Source organism: Monodelphis domestica, chromosome 1, assembly GCF_027887165.1.
Source record: "Monodelphis domestica isolate mMonDom1 chromosome 1, mMonDom1.pri, whole genome shotgun sequence".
Lineage (NCBI taxonomy): Eukaryota > Metazoa > Chordata > Mammalia > Didelphimorphia > Didelphidae > Monodelphis > Monodelphis domestica.
Window position 1 is genome coordinate 236,928,596 of NC_077227.1, and position 22,730 is coordinate 236,951,325.

General features: G+C 36.7%; 1 protein-coding gene across 10 annotated transcripts in view; it reads left to right on the top strand.

Moving 5' to 3' along the window:
• Positions 1 to 22,730, top strand: part of LOC130457885 (galactocerebrosidase-like) — a 147,242-nt gene that overhangs the window by 50,038 nt on the left and 74,474 nt on the right. For all 10 annotated transcript variants that reach the window (XM_056820416.1, XM_056820452.1, XM_056820431.1 and 7 more), the window contains one exon: positions 3,396 to 3,526. In XM_056820416.1, the coding sequence (XP_056676394.1) occupies positions 3,396 to 3,526 (131 nt within the window). The remainder of the gene's footprint in view (positions 1 to 3,395; positions 3,527 to 22,730) is intronic.

The window sequence follows — 22,730 nt, forward strand, 5'->3', positions numbered from 1 at the left end:
AGTACAAGGCTAGAGCAGAATATGCTGTGTTTCAGCTAAAGTTTAAAAACTCCAGACAGAGCAAAAGTGAAAATTGATCAAGGATTGTTTATTTGTTTGTTTTTCCAGAAAATAGATCAAATTAAAAGAGATAAGGAAAAATATTACAAATTATAGCTTGATAAAAGGTACCATAGACAATAAAATCATATCAGTACTCAATGTATGCACCAAATGACATAGCATCCAAAATCCTTGAGGAGAAGTTACGTGAGTTATAAGAGGAAATAAAAAAAATATATACATATTAGTAGGGAACACTAAACTTTCCCTTTCAGAACTATGTAAATCAACAACAACAACAAAAAAATAAACCAGAAAGAAATTAAGGAGGTGAATTGAATTTCAGAAAAGTTTAGATTTGATATACCTCTAGAGAAAACTGAATGTGAATAAAAAGGAATATACCTTTTCCTCAATAGTATCATGACACCTTCAGAAAAACTGACCATGTAATAGGACATAAAGGCTTCAGAACCAAATGCAAAAAAGTAGAAATATAAATGCATCCTTTTGAGACCATAATGCTATAAAATTTATATTCAACTAAGATCCTCAGAGGGGAAAAAGACTAAATAGCCTTTTCTTAAAAAAATGAGTGGGTCAAAGACCAGATCATAGAAATAATCATCAAATAGTATAAAGAAGAAAAGCAAATTACCAAGAGGATAAAAAAATGAAGAGGGAATTGTTGGGCTGTATTTTGCCTTTTTTCTATGCCAATAAATCTATGAATATTAAAATATGTTAATTGCCAAGACTGACAGAAGAGGAAATAGAATAAACAACCCTATCTCAGAAAAAAGAAACTGAACAAGCTATCACTGAATTACCTCAGATAAAACCCCATGGGCCCACAGGCAGATAGATTCATGAGTGAATTTTACTAAACATTTAAAGAATAAATTCTGATAGTTTATACACGATTTGGAAAAGTAGCCAAAGAAGGAATTTAAGCATATTTTTTCTGTGACACAAATATGATATGTTGATACCTAAATCAGGAAGAAAAAAAATAGAGAAAGAAAAGTATAAGTCAATCTCCCTAGTGAATATGGATGCAAAAATTTAAATAAAGTACTAGCAAAGAGATTCTGGCAATATTTCACAAGGATCATATGCAATGACTCAGGTGGATTTAATATCAGAAATGCAAGGATGGTTCAATATTAGGAGAACTATAAGCATAATTGACCATATCAATATCAAAACCAATGAAAACTATGTTTATTTTAATATATGCAGAAAAGGCTTTTGAAAAAATACATCTTTTCCAATTAAAAACACTAGGGAATACTGGAATAAATGTAGAATTCCTTAAAACGATTGATAGTATTTACCTAAAACCGGGTAAAAATATCTGTAAGGGGATAAATTAGCTTTCCCAATAAGATCACCAGTGAAGCAAGAATGCCCATTATCACTGTTAATATTCAATATTGTACAAGTAATGCTAGCTATAGCAATAAAAGAAGAAATTAAAGGAATTAGACTAAACAATGAGGAAATAAAACTATCACTCTTTGCAGATGATATGATGATATGCTTAGGGAATCAATCAAAAAATTAATTGAAGCAATTAACCATTTTAGCAAAGTTGCAGGATAGAAAATAAACCCACAGAAATCATCAGCATTTCCCTATGCAACCAAGAAAACCCAACTGTAAGAGAGAAAAAGGGAAATCCCATTTAAAATAACTGTTGACAACATAAAATACCTAGGAGTCTACCCAGCGAGATAAATTTAGGAACTATATGAACACATCTACATAGTGCTTTTCACACAAAAATCTAAATCTAAGAACCTAGAAAATATTAATTGCTCATGGGCAGGCCAAACAAATATAACAAAAATAACAATCCTGCCTAAATTAAATTACCTATTCAGTGCCATACCAATCAAATTACCCAAAAATGTTTTTATAGAGCTAGAAAAAATATTAACAAAATTCACCTGGAAGAACAAAAGGCCCAGAATACCAAGGGAATTAATGAAAACAAAATGAAGGAAGGTAGCCTAAACTGGATCTCAAGCTGTATTGTAAAGTTACCACCATCAAAAGAATCTGATACTGTCTGGGAAATAGAGTCATTGACCAATAGACTAGATTAGACACTCAAACTAGAGTTGTAAATGACCACAGCAACCTAGTGTTTGAAAAACCCAGAGATTCAAGAGTTTGGAAAGAGAACTCCCTATTTGACAAAAACTGTTATGAATTTGGAAAACCATTGCAAAAAAAACAGGCACAGAGCAACATCTCATGCCCAAAACAAGATAAAGTAAAAATGCACATATGATTTAGAAATAAATTGTGATGCTATATATAAACAAATTAGAGGAGCACAACATAGTGTCTGCCAGACCTATGGATATGGGAAGAATTTATGATCAAACAAGATAGACAACATTAAGACAGATAAAATAGATAATTTTAACTACGTTAAATTAAAAAGGGTTTGCAGGGGCAGCTGGGTGGCTCAGTGGATTGAGATCCAGGCCCAGAGATGGGAGATCCTGGGTTCAAATCTGGCCTCATTCACTTCCTAGCTGTGTGACCGTGGGCCCTTGTTGCCTAGCCCTTACTGCCATTATGAAGAAAACAGGTTTCAATATTATTTTTGTAAATGAAGCTTATAAAACCACAAACCTAATACATATATAAATACTTATATAAACCAGTGCTAAATCATATGCTTCCATCTACATTCTTACTCCAACAGCACTTTCTTGACGTGGATAGCAGTGAATCAAATTTATAAGAATACAAGTCCTCCCAATTGATAAAAGGTCAAAGTATAAGAACAAAGAGTTCTCAGATGAAAAAATTAAAGCATGTCTTTAGTCATATGAAAAATTCTCCAGATAAATATTAATTAAAGTGCAAATTCAAACAACTCTGAAGTACTACCTCATACCTATCAGATTAATTAGTATGACAAGGAAAATGATAAATGTTGGTGGGAAAATTCATACACTAATATTCTGTAAGTGAAGCTGTGAACTAAAACAACCATTCTGGAGAGCAATTTGGAACTATGCCTAAAGGTCCATAAAATTCTATCCTTTGAATTGTCAATACCACTACTATGTATGCATCCCAAAGAGATTAAAAATAGGTAGAAAGCACCTACATGTACAAAGATATTTATAGGAATAATTTTTGGTGGCAAATAATTGGAAACTGGAGGGATGTCCATCAACTGGAGAATGACTGAACAAGTTGTGGTATATGTTAAAATGGTATTATTCTTTTAAAAATTAATGCCATTAGTTATTTCTGAGTCATTTAATAAATTCTAAAATCCATTTATTGCTTTTGCTTTTTGTATATATGCTTTTTTCGTGCTGAAGACCCTAAGAAAGGTGCTTAATCAAAAACAACTGAACAGAGTGAAAATCATAGCCAATGATCAGTTTTGGCAGCCCCTTTCTGCTTTCCTGCAATTTGATCCTGTACTCCTGGACGCCGTTGAAGTTATTGGGTAGGAAATGCTTGAGATTTGTTATTTTCTGTTTTTGCTCTATATATCATGAGTTTATCTGTCTTTTCCACATCTTTACAGAGTCATCTGTTCTCTGTTTCCTTTAATTAAATATTCCTTTGATAAAAAATCTGCACCAGATGGATTGATGCTTTTGTTTGTATGTTTGTTTTTTTTTTATATATTTTATTTGATCATTTCCAAGCATTATTCGTTAAAGACATAGATCATTTTCTTTTCCTCCCCCCCACCCCCCATAGCCGACGCGTAAGTCCACTGGGCATTAGATGTTTTCTTGATTTGAACCCATTGCTTTGTTGATAGTATTTGCATTAGAGTGTTCATTTAAAGTCTATCCTCTGTCATGTCCCCTCAACCTCTGTATTCAGGCAGTTGCTTTTTCTCGGTGTTTCCACTCCCATAGTTTATCCTTTGCTTATGAATGGTGTTTTTTTTCTCCTGGATCCCTGAAAGTTGTTCAGGGACATTACACCGCCCCTAATGGAGAAGTCCATTACGTTCGATTATACCACAGTGTATTAGTCTCTGTGTACAATGTTCTCCTGGTTCTGCTCCTCTCGCTCTGCATCACTTCCTGGAGGTTGTTCCAGTCTCCATGGAACTTCTCCACTTTATTATTCCTTTGAGCACAATAGTATTCCATCACCAACATATACCACAGTTTGTTCAGCCATTCCCCAATTGATGGGCATCCCCTCGTTTTCCAGTTTTGGGCCACCACAAAGAGTGCAGCTATGAATATTTTTGTACAAGTCTTTGTGTCCATTATCTCTTTGGGGTACAGACCCAGCAGTGCTATGGCTGGGTCAAAGGGTAGATATTCTTTTGTCGCCCTTTGGGCATAGTTCCAAATTGCCCTCCAGAATGGTTGGATCAGTTCACAACTCCACCAGCAATGAATTAATGTCCCTACTTTGCCACATCCCCTCCAGCATTCATTACTTTCCTTTGCTGTTATGTTAGCCAATCTGCTAGGTGTGAGGTGATACCTCAGAGTTGTTTTGATTTGCATCTCTCTGATTATAAGAGATGTAGAACACTTCTTCATGTGCTTGTTAATAGTTTTGATTTCTTTATCTGAGAACTGCCTATCCATTTCCCTTGCCCATTTATCAATTGGAGAATGGCTTGATTTTTTGTACAATTGATTTAGCTCATTATAAATATGAGTAATTAAACCTTTGTCAGAGGTTTCTATGAAGATTTTTTCCCAATTTGTTGTTTCCCTTCTGATTTTAGTTATATTGGTTTTGTTTGTACAAAAGCTTTTTAGTTTGATGTAGTCAAAATTATTTATTTTACATTTTGCGATTCTTTCTATATCTTGCTTGGTTTTAAAGCCTTTCCCCTCCCAAAGGTCTGACATGTATACTATTCTGTGTTTACCCAATTTACTTATGGTTTCCTTCTTTATGTTTAAGTCACTCACCCATTTTGAATTTATCTTGGTGTAGGGTGTGAGGTGTTGATCTATTCCTAGTCTCTCCCACACTGTCTTCCAATTTTCCCAGCAGTTTTTATCGAATAGTGGATTTTTGTCCCAAAAGCTGGGATCTTTGGGTTTATCGTATACTGTCTTGCTGAGGTCGTTTTCCCCCAGTCTATTCCACTGATCTTCCTTTCTGTTTCTTAGCCAGTACCAAATTGTTTTGATGACTGCTGCTTTGTAATATAGTTTGAGGTCTGGGACTGCAAGGCCCCCATCATATGTGTTTTTTTTCATTATTTCCCTGGATATCCTTGATCTTTTGTTCTTCCAAATGAACTTTGTTATGGTTTTTTCTAAATCAGTGAAGAAGTATTTTGGTAGTTCAATGGGTATGGCACTAAATAGATAAATAAGTTTGGGTAGGATGGTCATTTTTATTATATTGGCTCGTCCTATCCATGAGCAGTTAATGTTTTTCCAATTGTTCAAGTCTAGTTTTAGTTGTGTGGCGAGTGTTTTGTAGTTGTGTTCATATAGTTCCTGTGTTTGTCTTGGGAGATAGATTCCTAGGTATTTTATTTTGTCTAAGGTGATTTTGAATGGGATTTCTCTTTCTAGTTCTTGCTGCTGAGCTGTGTTGGAGATATATAGAAAAGCTGATGATTTATGTGGGTTTATTTTGTATCCTGCAACTTTGCTAAAGTTGTTGATTATTTCAATTAGCTTTTTGGTTGAATCTCTAGGATTCTTTAAGTAGACCATCATGTCATCCGCAAAGAGTGATAACTTGGTCTCCTCCTTGCCTATTCTGATGCCTTCAATTTCTTTATCTTCTCTAATTGCTACTGCTAGTGTTTCTAGTACAATGTCAAATAGTAGAGGTGATAATGGGCATCCTTGTTTCACTCCTGATCTTATTGGGAATGCATCTAGTTTATCCCCATTGCAGATGATATTAGCTGTTGGTTTTAGATATATACTGTTTATTATTTTTAGGAATGACCCTTCTATTCCTATGCTTTCTAGTGTTTTTAATAGGAATGGGTGTTGTATTTTATCAAAGGCTTTTTCTGCATCTATTGAGATAATCATGTGGTTCTTGCTAGTTTGCTTGTTGATGTGGTCAATTATGTGGATGGTTTTCCTAATGTTGAACCAGCCCTGCATCCCTGGTATGAATCCTACTTGATCATGGTGAATGATCCTTCTGATCACTTGCTGGAGTCTTTTTGCTAGTATCCTATTTAAAATTTTTGCATCTATATTCATTAGGGAGATTGGTCTATAGTTTTCTTTCTCTGTTTTTGACCTGCCTGGTTTTGGAATCAGTACCATGTTTGTGTCGTAAAAGGAGTTTGGTAGAACTCCCTCTTTGCTTATTATGTCAAATAGTTTGTATAGTATTGGGGTTAACTGTTCTCTGAATGTTTGATAGAATTCACAGGTGAATCCATCAGGCCCTGGGGATTTTTTCTTAGGAAGTTCTTTGATGGCTTGATGGATTTCAATTTCTGATATGGGATTATTTAAGAATTCTATTTCCTCTTCTGTTAGTCTAGGCAGTTTGTATTTTTGTATATATTCATCCATTTCTCCTAAATTGGTGTATTTATTGCCATATAATTGGGCAAAGTAATTTCTAATGATTGCCTTAATTTCCTCCTCATTGGAGGTGCTGTCCCCCTTTTCATCTTTAATGCTGTGAATTTGCTTTTCTTCCTTCCTTTTTTTAATTAGATTGACCAGTTCTTTGTCTATTTTGTTTGTTTTTTCAAAGTACCAGCTTCTTGTCTTATTTATTAAATCAATAGTTCTATCACTTTCGATTTTATTAATTTCTCCCTTAATTTTTAGGATTTCTAATTTGGTTTTCTGCTGGGGGTTTTTAATTTGATCGCTTTCGAGTTTTTTCAATTGCATTTCCAATTGATTGATCTCTGCTCTCCCTTGTTTGTTAATATGAGCTTTCAGGGATATGAATTTGCCTCTGATTACCGCTTTGGCTGCATCCCAAAAGGTTTGAAAGGATGTTTCGCCATTGTCATTTTCCTTGATGAAATTATTAATTGTTTCTATGATTTCTTCTTTAGCTAAACAGTTTTGGAGTATCATATTGTTTAATTTCCAATTGGTTTTAGATTTGGTTTTCCATGTACCATTACTAATCATTATTTTTATTGCCTTGTGATCTGAGAAGGCTGCATTCATTATTTCTGCTTTTTTGCATTTGTGTGCTATGTTTCTGTGACCTAATGTATGGTCAATTTTTGTGAATGTGCCATGTGGTGCTGAGAAGAAGGTGTATTCCTTTTTATCCCTATTTATTTTTCTCCATATGTCTATTAATTCTAATTTTTCTAAGATTTCATTCACTTCTTTTACCTCTTTCTTATTTATTTTTTTATTTGATTTATCTAAATTTGATAGTGGTTGGTTTAAGTCTCCCACTAGTATGGTTTTATTGTCTATTTCTTCCTTCAATTCTCCTAGTTTCTCCATTAGAAATTTGGGTGCTATATTATTTGGTGCATACATGTTGATTAATGATATTTCCTCATTGTCTAGAGTCCCTTTTAACAAAATATAATTACCTTCCCTATCCCTTTTGATCAGGTCTATTTTTGCATTGGCTTTATCAGATATCATGATTACCACTCCTGCCTTCTTTCTATCAGTTGAGGCCCAGAAGGTCTTACTCCATCCTTTAATTCTGACCTTGTGGGTGTCAACCCGCCTCATGTGTGTTTCTTGAAGACAACATATGGTAGGGTTTTGGATTCTAATCCATTCAGCTATTCGTCTACGTTTTATGGGTGAGTTCATCCCATTCACGTTCAAAGTTATGATTGTCATTTGTGGACTCCCTGGCATTTTGATTGCCTTCCCTAATTCTAACCTTTTCTTCTTCGGCTCTACCTTTTAGTCCAGTGATTTACTTTGAATCAGTCCCCCTTGTCCCCTCCCTTGATGTTTCCCTTTTTAGTCCCTCCCTTTTTGTTCCCTCCCCCTCCCCCCTCTCTTTCCCTCCCTTTTTGTTCTCCCTCTCCCCCCCCCTTGGTTTTCCCTTCTCCTTACCCTTGTTGGGTAAGATAGAATTCAAGATCCCAATGGATCTGGATGTTTTTCCCTCTCAGAGTTGATTTCCCTGAGATTGAGGTTTAAGTAAACCCCCCCCCCCTCTCTTCCTCTCCTTCTTATAGGAGTTTTTTTCCCCTCCCCTTCCCCTGTGAATCTTTGTGTGAGAACCATTATTCTATTTGGTCTTTCTTTACCCCCTATTTATACATTACATTTTCCCCACATATTTGTATACATAGGTTGATATAAATGTAGTCCTTATAGAAGAGAGTTTGAGTAAAAGAAGATAACATTTTTCCCTTTTCCTTAATATTTACCTTTTCAGGTATTCCTTGCTCTTTGATTTTCGGTATCAAACTTTCCACAGAGCTCTGGTCTTTTCTTTGCAAAAAGTTGGAAGTCTTCTATTTTGTTGAATGCCCATACTTTCCCTTGGAAGTATATAGTCAGTTTTGCTGGGTAGCTGATTCTTGGTTGGAGACCCAGCTCTCTTGCCTTTCTGAAGATCATGTTCCATGCCTTACGATCATTCAGCGTAGAACTTGCAAGGTCTTGTGTGACCCTGATTGGCATTCCTTTATATCTAAATTGTCTTTTTCTGGCTTCCTGTAGGATTTTTTCTTTTGTTTGATAGCTTTGGAATTTGGCAATTACATTCCTGGGAGTTGTCTTTTGGGGGTTTAGTGTAGAAGGTGTTCTGTGAGCTCTGTCAGTGGATGTATTGCCCCCTTGTTCTAGAATCTCCGGGCAATTTTCTTTGATTATATCTTGTATCACCATGTCCAGTTTGGTGTTTATTTCTGGCTTTTCTGGGAGTCCAATTATTCTTAAATTTTCTCTTCTCCCCCTGTTTTCCAGATCTATCACCTTGTCGGTGAGATATTTTATGTTCTCTTCTAATTTCTTGGTGTTTTGGCTTTGCTTTATTAGTTCTTGCTTTAAAGCCTGGTTTTCTTTTACAGTTTGGTCAAACTGGTTTTGTAGATGCGTGAATTTCTTTTGCATCATTTCCCACTTTTCCTCCCAGAGGGCTTCCATCTTTTTGGTCCTTTCTGATTCAAATTCTTCATGGGTTTGTGGAGAGTTTCTATTTCCTTTGGAAGATTTTGGAGAATTTTCTTGTATATCTTCTTCTATCTGCTCTGTATTTTGTATTTTGGCTCCATAGAATGTGTCCAGAGTCGCCCCTTTCTTCTTATTTTTCTTGGTATTTTGGGGCTTCTGTGCTTCTGTGGAGTTTGTCATCTCTGAACGTGGAGGATTGGCTTTTCTTGTCTTTGTCTGGTGATCAGAGGCTTTAGTCCTGGGCAGATGTTGGTTCTATGAGCGTTCCCTGGGTTAAACTGAATATGCCTCACTGGAACTGGAATGGAAGGGTCGGACCACGAGGCCACACTCTCCCCCTGGCTCGATTTCCGGAAGTTGCCTTCAGAATCCCTGGCCGTGAGGCTGTTTCGTCGGCCTGGGGGGGATGGGCTGCCGCTTCCCCAAGCTCCGAGAGCACAGACTTTCACTGAGACTTGGATAGCAGGATCCAGCCCGTGAGGCTGTCTTGCCCGCCCTGAGGGTTGCTGTTGTTTTGACCAGCTCTTTGCAGCGGAAGCCCCAGGCAGTAACTTTCACCCGGACCAACCGGCTCTTTGACCGACAGGCTCTCTGCAGCGGAAGCCTCAGGCAGTAACTTTCACCCGGACTGGGACTTGGGTAGAAGACCCTGAGGGTTGTTGTTCCTCAGACCCTGCTCTCTGAGCCCGGCGCGGCTGCCGCTTCCGGGAGCCTTGGACTCTGCGCTCCTACCCCTGAGGTCCGAGGGATCTCGGGTTCTGGCTTTTAAGGGGAGCCGTACCTTTTGAACCGGGTCCAGGTCCAGGAGGAGGGTTCCCAGGGTCTGTGCTGTTGATCGTTTTGAATTTCGGCGCCTTAGGAGCTTCTAGTTTGAGATCGGTCGGGAAGGGTTTTCCGGAGATCTGAACTTCAGCTTTCTCTAAGCCGCCATCTTAACCGGAAGTCTGTATGTTTGTTTTTTTAACGTTAGTATTATTTTTATGTTTTTTTTTTGTCATGGCATAAATATAGGAAAAATTTTAATCTGATACAAAGGAGTCTAATTCATTGATTTAGAAATTCCAAATTAACAGTTCTAAATTAAGTTATGTGGCAGGATTCCATTGTTAGGAATTATAAAGTTGTTATTAAGTGAAATTGGCTTCCTTTGATGCCAACTTTAAAGTTATCTAGATTTGCAATCTTACCTTGATTCAGTTTTTTTTCCCCACTACTCCTTTCTATTTAGTTCCTTGATCCCAGGTTCAAATCTTTGCATTTTCAAGCTAAAAGTGACCTTTAGCCATAGTTAGCCTATCATCTAATTTTATAACTGTTATCACAGTACTTAGCACTCAGTAATACTTAAACACTTGTTGAATAACTGTTGAGTGGCCATTGGGAAAAACTTGAATGTGTATTAAATACTCACTTTGGGTAGGAAACAATATTAGTTTTTCTGGGTGAAGATCTGAAAATTGAAAAATAGATATTTTGTCCCTACCCTTATTAGTCTTCATTAATCAACAAGATTTATGTAATGATTGCTACATCCTAGGTACCAATGCTAGGTGCCAGGAATGCAAAGACAGAAGTGAAATAATCTGTGCCCTAGGGGTCTTTATTAGGGAAAAGAGCATATATAGGTAAATAAATACATACCAAATACAAGTTATGTGATCTTTTGCGGTGGGGGATGTTAACAGAGGTGTGGGGTATCAGGAAGAGCTTTAATAGAAGGTGCAGGTGCAGAATTTTGAACAAAACAAGATTCTAAGTCAGAGGTAAAATGGGAGAGGATTTTTGTTTTGGAGAAAAACCCAGTAAAAAGATGCAGAGATGAGAGAATGGAGTATTATGTGTGAGCAATTGTAAGAAGACAGGTTTGAGGGGGCAGCTGGTTAGCTCAGTGGGTTGAGAGCCAGGCCTAGAGACAGGAAGTCCTAGGTTCAAATCTGGCCTCAGTCACTTCCTAGCTGTGTGACCCTGAGCAAGTCACTTAATCCCCATTGCCCAGCCCTTACCATTCTTCTGCCTTGGAACCCAAAATGGAAGGTAAGGTTTAAAAAAAAAAAAAGAAGTCATGGTTGACTATACTATAAAGTGTGTGGAGTGGATTAATGATGTAAAGGTGTGTTGAGACCAAGTAGTCAGGGGCTTTAAAAGCTAAACAAAAGAGCTTATATTTGATCTTGGAGTTAATAAGGAGACATTGGAGTTTATTTGGAATTGACATTGATAGATCTGGACCTTTTAAGTATCACTTGAAAAGTTCTCTAGATCAGAGGCAGACAACTCAAAATCCAGTGCAGCATAGTGTAATGAATAAAAATTAATCTTGGAGACTTTATACTAAATTTATAAGTGTTTACCTGTAAAGAGAAAAGAAGGAAATTAGATTATTGGCCTAACTACCTAACCTAACCAACCTGGCCTCAGCTGCAAGTCTTAGTTCCTGGATTCCCAGCCCAGCAGTGGTCCCAACTGGTGCAGTTTTCTACTGACTATTTGCCAGAGATGGCTTACATAGATAAGCACTAGGATGGCTTAACAGTGATTGAGAGCTTCTTCCACAAGCCAAGAAATGGCAGAGTCCCCAGACTACTTCACTTGCTGACTTTTTAAGCTCAGTCTAAACCTCTCCCTATGATTTTCTAGTTGGCCAGGGTTTCACCTTAGACCCTACATATCACATTCCTTGACTTCTTGCCAATCAGAAATCTCTGCCATGCTGGCGAACTAAGACACATGACTGTGACACCCCATTAGTTAAATCTTCTGGGATTGGGCGGTCCCCCTAAATATTTAATGCACACAATGGATAATGGTAATTTGTGAGTATTTAAGTCATTATGCAGATCAGGATCTGTTTCTTTTTGAGTCAGTTACTACTTCTGGAGGAAGGATTAGAGAGAGGAGAAACTTGAGACAGGAATATTAACTCTGAGGCTGTTGAAATAATCAAGGTGGGGAGTGATGAGAAGCTCAACTGGGGTGGTATCCAAGTGAGTAGAGAGAAAGGAATGAATATAAGACATGGGACAGTAGAAATGACATGAATCGGCAACTGATTCAATATGTGAGATGAATGAGAGTTGGGAGTTGAGTATAATAACCCTGATGTTGTAAACGTTGGTGATTGAAAGAAGAGTGAATTTGGGAGGAAAGATGAGTTCTGTTTAGACATGTTGAGTTTCATCACCAGATCAAAGTACACTTAACAGCATCCATTAGAATTCTCTAACAGGCAATTGAAGATGTGTGACTGGAGATCAGGAAAGAGATTAAGGTAGGATATAGAAGTCTGTGTACAGAGTCAGTGATGCATTTAAAGAAAGAGTAGAAGAGAACCCAGGATTCAATCTTGGTTTAAATCACAGTTTGAGGGCATGACAAGAATAAATGCCAGCAAAGGAAACTGAGGAGTAATTTGACATGGGAGAACTGAGGGAAATTAGTGTCACAAAAACTCAAGAGAGGAGAAAGTGGTCAATAGTGTCATGTTAAAGAGAGATCCATAAAGATGAGGATTAATTCAAAAGGCCATTAGATATGACATTAAAGATAACATTGGTAACTTTGGAGGGAGAAATTTCAGTTGAGTTTTATAAGCCAGATTATTGGGTTGAGAAGAAATAATGAGTATAGATAGTTGTGTGATAGACAGTTGGCTGAGAAGGGGAGTAGAGATCTAGGGAGATAGTTTAATGAGATGGTATGTCAAGTGAGGGTTTTTTTCCAGAATGAGGAGTCTTGGACAGTTTTGTAGGCAGCAATGAAGGAATTTGTTGATAAAGATCAATTAAATTCCAAAATATTTATGGAATTTGTGTGTGTGTGTGTGTGTGTGTTTGTGTGTGTTGGTAAAGAATTGGAAACTAAGGGGATGCCCATCAATTGAAGAATGACTAAACAAAGTGTGGCATATGATTGGGATGGAATACTGCTATGCTATAAGAAATGAGCTTTATAAAAACCAAAAAACTTGGAATGAACTACATGGGATAATGAACAGTGAAATGAGTAGAACCAAGAGAACAATATTCACAGCTACAGAAATAATGTTGAAAGAATAAATCTGTGAAAGTTACTTCCAGAGAGTGAACTGAAAGGCAGAAGCAACAAGAGACTTAATTTATTTAAACGTGTCCTGGTTGATATTTTCTGTGATAGGAGGCATGAAGATAAGATGGATAAATTTCATTAATAAGTAAATAAATTTTCTCAAGAGATCTATTGAAGATTAGAGAAAGAAAGGTTTATTTTACAGGCAGTATGCTAGAGAGCATGTGGTACATGTGGAGGGGTTAATTATCATGAGAGGAAGAATTACTTCTACAGACTGGTAAGGGAGGAAGAGGTGAGACTTGCTATCAAAAGCAGTGTGAGACACAGAGAAGGGGATAAAAGGAATCCCATGACAAATATTCTATTTTCTCAATTATAGAAGGGAGGCTTGAGGAGAGAAGAGGTGATTGGAAATAGCTTCTGTATATTGTTAGATAGAAAATAAATTAGAGAGGAAAAAAAAGTCTGTCCACTCTGCTGCATGCCTCACTGAGAACAAATCATCTGTGGCTGACTGAATCCATTTGCATGGTTTCTTCAAACTTCTTCAGCAGCTTGTGAGTAAAAGCAGAAGAGTTGTAGATGGTGCTTGAACTGGTTCTTGAACGAAGAAGGTAATTTTACGAAGGCGAGGGAAGAAGGGGAGTATTCCAGGTATGGGGCCCAGTCAGTGCAAAGAAACAGAGATGGGAGATGGACGGTTGTCTGTGAGGTCCTATTTAGCTGGATTGTAGAGTTCAAGAAAGGAATATGGACCACTGTATGATGAAGCTGGAAAGGTGAGCTAGGATTAGGTTGTGAAAGGCTTTAAAAGCCAAACTGAGTTAATATTCATTTGTAGGTGTCATAAGGATGCCACTGAAATTTGAATAGAAGAATATGATCAGATCTATTTTTAAGGAAAATCTATGTAGAGCAAGGATTGAAGCAGAGTATCAAAATCTCATTATGTGAGAGAAAAATCTCCTACCCCCTTATATGAGGATTAGATTTTAATGTTAGCAGCAGTTTTGAATTAATCATAATTGTAATTTTAAGATAGTTACACAAGTCATGATTTTAGTAGGTTTTTTATGATTATTTTAATATAAGTATTAAGGTTTTGAATTAAGTAAATAACTGCTTTAGCATAGGCCTTTAGTGTCAGCACTACCCTTCAAATTGCTATATCATGCACCCTCAGCAATAATCATGGTCTTGAAATAGGCTTGATCCAGGTTAGAAGCCTAGTACCACCCAACACCATTCAGTCTTATCTTTGTGTCTCTAGTTCAGGCTCCATCATCCTCCCCTTTTTCCATCAAGCGACTTCTCTACCAATGAGAAGTATGTCCAGATCTACATTTAACTTGATATATAAGTTGTGATATTTTGCAGTGTATATAGGAAGGTCTCTCACAGTATTGGAGGGTCTTTTGGTCTTCATTAGAAATCCAGCTTTATTGTGAGACAGGCTCTCTTACAATAAACCTATTTTTATTTATGGCTTGGAAACTTTGATTTGTGTTCCTGTGGTTAGAAATTATGCAATAATAGTGAACAACTTAGAAATGGAGAAATGGCATCTGGAGTTTACTTTATTTGTTAAATATGGTTGACATTTCAGAATGAGTTTTTTTTTTAATTCATGATTTTATATTCATAACTTTTCTATAACTTGGACTTTAATAGTAATGACATTAGTAATACCATTTCTGGTAGGTATTTTATTAAGCAACATCAGGAGGTGACTATATTAAAATGAGTAAAAAGTCTATATATTTTAAAATCTATTTTCATTTTACAGTACATTTTTCTTATAAAACCATTGAAGGAACATATTTACTGTTCTGCTTACAGAATATTTACAGAATCCTTTATTATGATTTAGCAGTAAAAGTGACTTAAGAGTTCAATTCCCATTATTCTCTTGAAAGATATCTAAATATCTACGTTTTATTCATGAAATTTATTTTTATTCTAAACTTTACAAGTGTTAAATAAGGTAAACATTTCATGAAACCTTTAACTCAACATATTTTAATATTCCAATGTAATGATATTGTATCTGACCATTAATTCTGGGTGTTCCTTTTCAAAAATTTAAACTAGTTTTTTATCTATTTATCTGTCTATCTATCTATCTATCTAATCTATCATCTATCTATCCATCCAATCTATTTATTCAATCATCCAAACTATCTATTCATCAATCCACCTAATCTATCTATCCATCCATCCATCCATTTAATTATTTATTTGATACTGAGTCTTCCTATCTCAATGGTAGTGAGGACAGTGCCAGAACTGGAGTCAGTAAAATCTAAATTCATATTGGCCTCAGCCATTTATTAGCTGTGTGAATTTAGGTAAGTCACTTAACCCTGTTGGCCTCTGTTTCCTTATCTGTAAAATGAACTGGAGAAGGAAATGGCATATCATCTCATATCTTTGCCCCGAAAAACACTAAATAAGGTCACAAAAAGTTAGAAACAATTAAAAACAGTTAAAAAACAGCAACAACTTTCTACCTCCCCAAGGCTGGAAGTATAGTAGCTACTTACAGGCTGATTCCCTGATCCTACTGATGATTGGTACAGAAGCTTTGATGATTTCATACTTCTGGGCTAGTTCATATCTCGTTAGGCAACTTGATTTCTCCATATCACCTACCTTCTCCCTCCAACCCCTCCACCATATTGGTGCTGAACTCAGTACAGATACCTTATTGCCTTTGTCCTACTGTTGGTCAGCCCTAGCCTCTCTGGCAGCAAGGAGTACAGGCACCAGCTGGACTCTCTTGTGTAGAAAATTATCTCCTATATTCCACTTCATAGACAATATTGTGTATATATGTATACACACTGTATACATAAATAAGTAGTATATTAAAATTATGAGGCTGATAATAGCTTAATAACTTTATTAAATCAAAGTAGTAGTAGTAAAAAGAGGGAAAGATAGGAGAGAGGTAGAGATATACTTAGCTTTTCTAATCTGCAGACCCCATTTGGATCTCTAGCTAAAACTCTGACAAGGGTTCATTCTGCTATCCACACTCCTACCAGAAGACCAAGATTGGCTCCTGGTCGGACCTTATTAGCTCTTTTCTCCACCCACTAACTCACATGTCACATCTCAAGAACCAATCATAGTTTCTTAATTTGCCTGGGCCACCCAGGGGGGTTAGTGCTTGTGGAATCAACTTCTTGTCTTGTTGGTTCCTTGGTTCTTTAGCTTCTTTTCTCTGAAGGCTTATCTATACCTCAATTTACCCAGTGGTATTTGACCTCTTGGTCAAGGAGAGATGACATTAAAAAGGTGACACAGTGAAGGGAGAAATTTACTTCTGAAATACTGACCTAATAGGGATGTTGTTGAAGATATTATTGAGATAATAAGGTTATTGAAGTCCTTAGTATCTCCCAGTGAGATAGGCCTGTGAGCCTGTCTCACTAGGACCAGTGTGCTGTTCAATCCTTCAGACAAGTTCTTGAAAACAGGAATAGGAATTTATTCTTGGGAAACAAGGTTTTAGACAGGGAGGATCAAGGAATTAGGTTTATCTATAGCTAAGGGATTCTCACTAGCCTCCCACCTTCCTAAAATCTCCTCATGGAGATTTCTTTTTTTTTGTTCATGCTCCCTAGGCTATAACTTGTCTGTCTAGATGCCAAAGGCTGACTAGCTAAACCTGACACTATTTAATCCTCCCACATTGAGTTGTAGGTTGTAACAGGTCTTCAGATATAATTAGGAATGAATCCAGCATGGTTGGATTCACTCTAGCTGAGCTAGGCTGGAGTTGGTCTCTGGCCTCATCAGCTTGATAGTTTTGTTCAGGCTAGCTGGTCACAAATCTTCTTAGCAGACAGAAATACAATCACCATATAGGAACAGTTTGGTTTAAAGCAAAGGAAAGGTTTCCTTCAGTCAGGAACAACAGAGTCTATTCAGCTCCAAGGGACAGGAATTCAAAAATGGCTGTAAGGGTAAATTTAGGGTTGAGACTGAGAATAAATTTAATTGGTCGCCAGGGATTTAATTCAAATCCCAAATAAAATACTCAAGTCAGTTTGGAAATTTTATGGTGGTTTAATTAATATAGAGGGAAGGAATTAAGAATAAGAGAGAGAGAAAAAAGGGTATAGGATTTCTCCAGCCTAGCCCGAACCAAGTGGAGTTCAGAGACCTTCCAGCCACAAGGCCTCCTCCAAGATGAGGGGCCTCCTAGGAGGATGGCATTTTTAGGGAAACTAAAAGGAAAAAAAAAAGATCAGCCTAACCTTCAAGAGAGCTCAGAGAAGATGCCTCACCTGAACTAGGCTACTAAGCTTCTCCCAGTATTTTATCAAGGATGATCACTGCCAAACCCAGACAATAGCTGTAGTGTTGCCAAGATACCAAGACTCTCAGCACCCTGCCACCAGCCACCTCTCTGCCACAAGCACCGGAGACACCTCTCCATGATAGAAAGCCAGAGAGATGAAGTGATGTGAAATATGTAGACTTTTTACATCACTTCCTGCCTCTCACGTGTACCAATGGTAGCTTAAGCTTGACTTAGGACAGCCCAGGGGGTCTGTCAATTGTTTCTGATTTGTCATTTGCTAGCACATGTCTGTCATAGGCCATCCTTCTCAATACTTAATCCTTAAGTAGGGGTGTAGACATTCCTGTTTTGTTAGACTAAGCAGGGTGGAATAAATCTAAAATTCACACTCCTCAGCTCCAGAGACAGGAAGTCCAAGAGCTCTCCAGCAACTGTTGGTGTTCACTCTTTATCCCTTCTCTGTGTTCCAGAATCTAACATCATTAGTTCCTGGTGTGTGGCCAGCTTTTGCAAAACCCTCTTTCTTCTTGCAACCCATTTCTCTTCTCCCTATACTTCCTATACTATACTTCCTATAATAGCTGTGCTACTTATGACCTATATAACTTCAGGCATTCTTTTAATCTTACTGGACCTCAGTTTTCTCATGTATAAAGTGAGGAGGTTGGACCAGATGACCTATAAATAACTTCTGGCTCTAACTTTAATCCTATGATCCAATGAAATTAAAATTATAGATTAAGTGAGTTAATGTGAACGTGATGCTATTCATTCGTCCTGTTGTCTTTTAGTCAAGAAATGATGTATGATATCATATTAGTAGAGTGGAATGAAAATGAGACAGAATAGACCTGGAACTGAGTTATGGCTCTTCTACTGATTAAATGGGTGGTCCTGGGCAAATCATTTCCTTTCTCTAGGCTTAGTTCTTTTCTCTCCAAAATATTCTGGTCACCCTAGAATGTCTTTAAGATTCCTTCAATACATTAAATCCCATTTTTTTATGATTAGCAGTTGACCAAAAAAATGATTGTATATGTATTGATAAATGCTTTTTTCAGCCTGTGTTTAGCTGATACTTTCTGTCTTCATTAGGGAATGGTAGCTCATTAAAGTAGAGTTTAGACTTGACAATGCGATGAAACTTTGCTTGTTTACTCCTTTCTAGGGCTAATTTTCAAAATATTCTTTATATTTTTAGAGTCTCTAATGACGAAAACAAAACATGAGAAGGAAAATGTCAACACAGATTATATTAAAAATTTTTCATGAACAATAGCTAGCTGATAAACTTTAGCCACTAGATATATATTACATATATGTATATTCTATACATAGAAAGATTTACATACTCATACATATTCTTTGCCTGTGAAAGGGATTCACATGCTTTAAATAGGTTTATTTTACTATTATAATTTTAATTATCCATTATTATATTATTATTATATATTATGTATATAATATATTATATATATTATTATTATAAATAAGTTTAGGGAACCCCTGAGCAGGAGACAGCTTCATGGGGGAAGGAATGTATAACCTGGAGAGGGAGAAGGTTATGTAGGAAAGACATTTCCAAATAAAGCAGCCCCTTTTCTTCTGATTTCAGATGGGAATAAGGAAACTAGAATCTGCAAATTTAAAGCTTACTTATTTCCTATGTTAGTCTAAGGTGTTAACAGAACCACTTGGAAAAAGCTTAAGTGACTGACTTCTAATATCCTTATAATTATTTTTAAAAATTTTAGTCATTGTCTCTCATGTAAGATGAGAATGATATTCCAAGGTTTGTGATTAACAGTGGAGAAAACATTGTTTACTCAATTCAGTTCATTATAACACTTCATATTAAGTACCTGCTTAGTCTAAGACACTGTCTAGATGCTAGGAATATAAAGATAAAACAATACCTAGAAGAAGATTAGATTGTTTTAGAATATCATGCTATAAATTATAAATACAGAAAAATTGAGGGAGAGCAGAGAACTTTTAACAACTAACTGGGAGGTTCAGGAATGATTTCATGTAGGTCATGGTACTGGAACTTATCCTTGAAGGAAGCTCCAGATTCTTAAAGGGCAGAGGTGAAGAATGAATACTTATTCAGGTATGCAGCCTAAATTGTTCAAACTGAAGATTTGTTTGGGGATGGAAGATTGTTTTTGTTGTTTAGTGAGTCTGACACTTCATGACTCTAAAGACTATATAAAATGATAGGCCCTTTTATCCTCCCTTATCTTCCTAAGTCTGTCTCAAGTTCATGGTCATTGCTTCCATGACAACTCTCTATTCAATTCATCCTTTGCTGTTCTCTTTTTCATTTGCCCTCAGTCTTTTCCAGTATCAGGGTCTTTTCCAATGAGTTTTTGCTTCTTATTATGTGGCCAAAGTATTTATTCTCCAGTTTCAATATTTGACCTTCCAGTGAATAGCCTGAATTAATTTCTTTAACTGTTGACAGATTTGATCCCTTTGCTGTCCAAGGGACTCTCAAAAGTTCTCTCTATCACTACAATTTGAAAAATTGATTCTGTGGGGCTCAAACTTGGAGAACAGCTGGTAGTCCAATTTAGCTAGGTGAGAAGAGATATGATCAATCTTTTTATTTGGAAAAGAAGAGGGGAACCAATCTGTGGAGAGTTTTAAGTACTAGTCAGGAGTTTCTATTTTTTTTCCCTAGAGGTAGTAGGGAATTACTGAGGATTTTTACTAGCAAAAGAATTGAGTCTTTGGGAATATTAATTTAGCAGTTTTGTGAATGATATTTTGGAGAAGGGAAAAACCAGAAATAGAAATCAGAGCAGTTGTGGGGTGTGGTTCACAATTGAACTGTGAGGGAATGAAGTTCTGAACTGGGGTAAATAGTCTTGTGAATAGAGAGAAGAATATAGATATGAGAAGAAAGAGGAGACACAACCTAGCAGCTATCAGAATGTGTCAAAATGATGGGGAATAGGTGGAGAATTTCTAGTACTAGGTGTTGTTGACAATGTGAAAAACTATAGAAGAATAAAGTAGGATGAGAAAAGGCAATTAGATTAGCAGTTAAGAGATCAGTGATAACTGTATTTTTTTAATTAATATTTTGTTTCCTCTATTCTTAGTTTGGAGAAATGGCAAATTTCACTTTAGAGTTTAATAAAAATAAAGATAATTATCTTTTGCCATCCAAATTCATAAACTCTCTGAAATCTGCTTTGAGTCCTTGTCAACCAGATTAAAACCCCTGTTCTAGATCAATTATCCTGTGAATTTCTTTATTCAAGAGGAAAAATGGCTTTGCAAAGGGTGATATATTCAAATAGATGCTTTTTGAGGATGAGGGAGAACTGAAAAATACATGAAGTTAGTAAGAATATAGTGGGTAGATAAAGATAGAGTAAAAATGAGAGAGAACAGTGGAATGAAGGAGAGAGCCTTGACCTTGAAAAACAGGTGAACCCAGAGAAGAGAATTGGGATGGTATACTTGGATTTTGGGAGATGGGATTTGGGATGGAAATGGCCATGAATGAGACAGTGAACCTCTTGAGATAGGAATGAGAATGACCTGAAATCAGAAGACAAGGTTCTGGATGGAGTAATGTAGACTTCTGGAGTATTCAAGGAAAAAGTATGGAGGGGTATTAAAGAAGAAGGTGAGCATCATCTATATAGCCCAGAGTGTGGGGGAGCATGAGACAAGGTATCCCTGAATCAAGTGTCTTCTGGAAGTGCCAGAAAGTCAGAAGATAGAAAGATAGATACAAGAGAGATCTAGAAAGAGGAAAGATTTGTTAATAATAGAACAGGAGTTTCAGAGGGCCTGGTAAATGGTAAGAGAAGAAGATAAGAAATATGAAGGGGAAGGGCCTACTAAGACATGGTGTGAGAATGAGGTTGACTGAGTCAAAGAAGTAAGGAGGAGGAAAGAGAGTTTTCACCAGTCATGAGATGGGGGAAGCACAACTTGATTGGAGCCCCCATCTTCTGAGACCTTGGGATGGCCAAGTGCAGTGTTGTTGCTATGGACAAGTGCTGTTAGTAACAAATGGCTTGTTATTCTGAGCATTGGGTACCTGGGAGTGTAGGTGAAGAATAGTTTTGACTGGGCCTCTGGATGAGTGAATAGCAAAGCTTAGGGTCCTTCTAGCACTCCTAGCCTCACTTTCATTGCCCACTGTGGATTTGAATCCCATAATGGGAGTAGAAGAGATGGGAATAACTACAGCTAGAAGACCTCATGGCAGGTGACCACTGTGCTTGTTATCCAGGGCTAGAAAGGGCAAGGCCTCTGGTGCCTTTTGGCTTTGGATATGATGGTTGTAGATCTTTCTGTTAGCAGAGGCCATCAAGTATTTAGCTACATTTGAACCCTTCTCAGCAAATGAAACTTTACTGGTGTAGTCACTTTAGACCATAGACTTGGAAAGCTTCTGAGTTTGGGTAGTTAAAATTAGCATTTAAAAATCTTTTTAAACTTTGCATACACTACAATTAAAATGGAAATTTCTATAGTGCCCTTTTACCTGCTGAAGATATTTATAAAATAGTTTGAAACTTAAAAAAAAAAGGTCCATTCATTTTAATGATTAATATGGTTTAGCTAGAAGTTATTTAAATGGAAGTGAAAGTGCTATCATAATTTCATCTCTAAATTATTTTAGATGAAATGTGAGCTAAAGGCTAGTCCATCTTTGAAACATTGGGTAAATAACAAGAAATATCCATCAAGAGCTAACTCTAGTAAGATGTACTAGGTGCTGGGAAAGAGAAACCAGATTACTTTTCTCTTTCAAAGAAATAATGGACATTCTCTTACTAGTTACTTATTTGGGATATCTAGTGTTAGGTAGGAGCAGAAATGTAGAATTAAATAAGATATGGTACCTGCTTTCCAGGATTGCCCAGACTCACAAATACTTGACTCTTAAGCAATCCATTATAGCAGTGGTTGTACCTTTCCTCCCACTCATCCCCTCTGATCTGGGATCCTTAATAATTTAGATGGTAGGGCTCCATTGGCATTCTGCTGAAGCAAACTGACTCCTTCTAAAAAGAATGTTTTAAATACCTAAAGTAAAAGATAACTATATTGAAGTAGTTATTAAAATACTAAAAACCACAAACTTTTGAATCCCAAGTTAAGAACTCTTCTTCTAGCCTTAAGATAGATCTGTATTTGTAGCTATTTGATTATTTTTTCCTTCTGACTCCTGACTCAACTGTCCCATGTTCTTGAAACTGACTCCTTTTTTTATCTCTGCT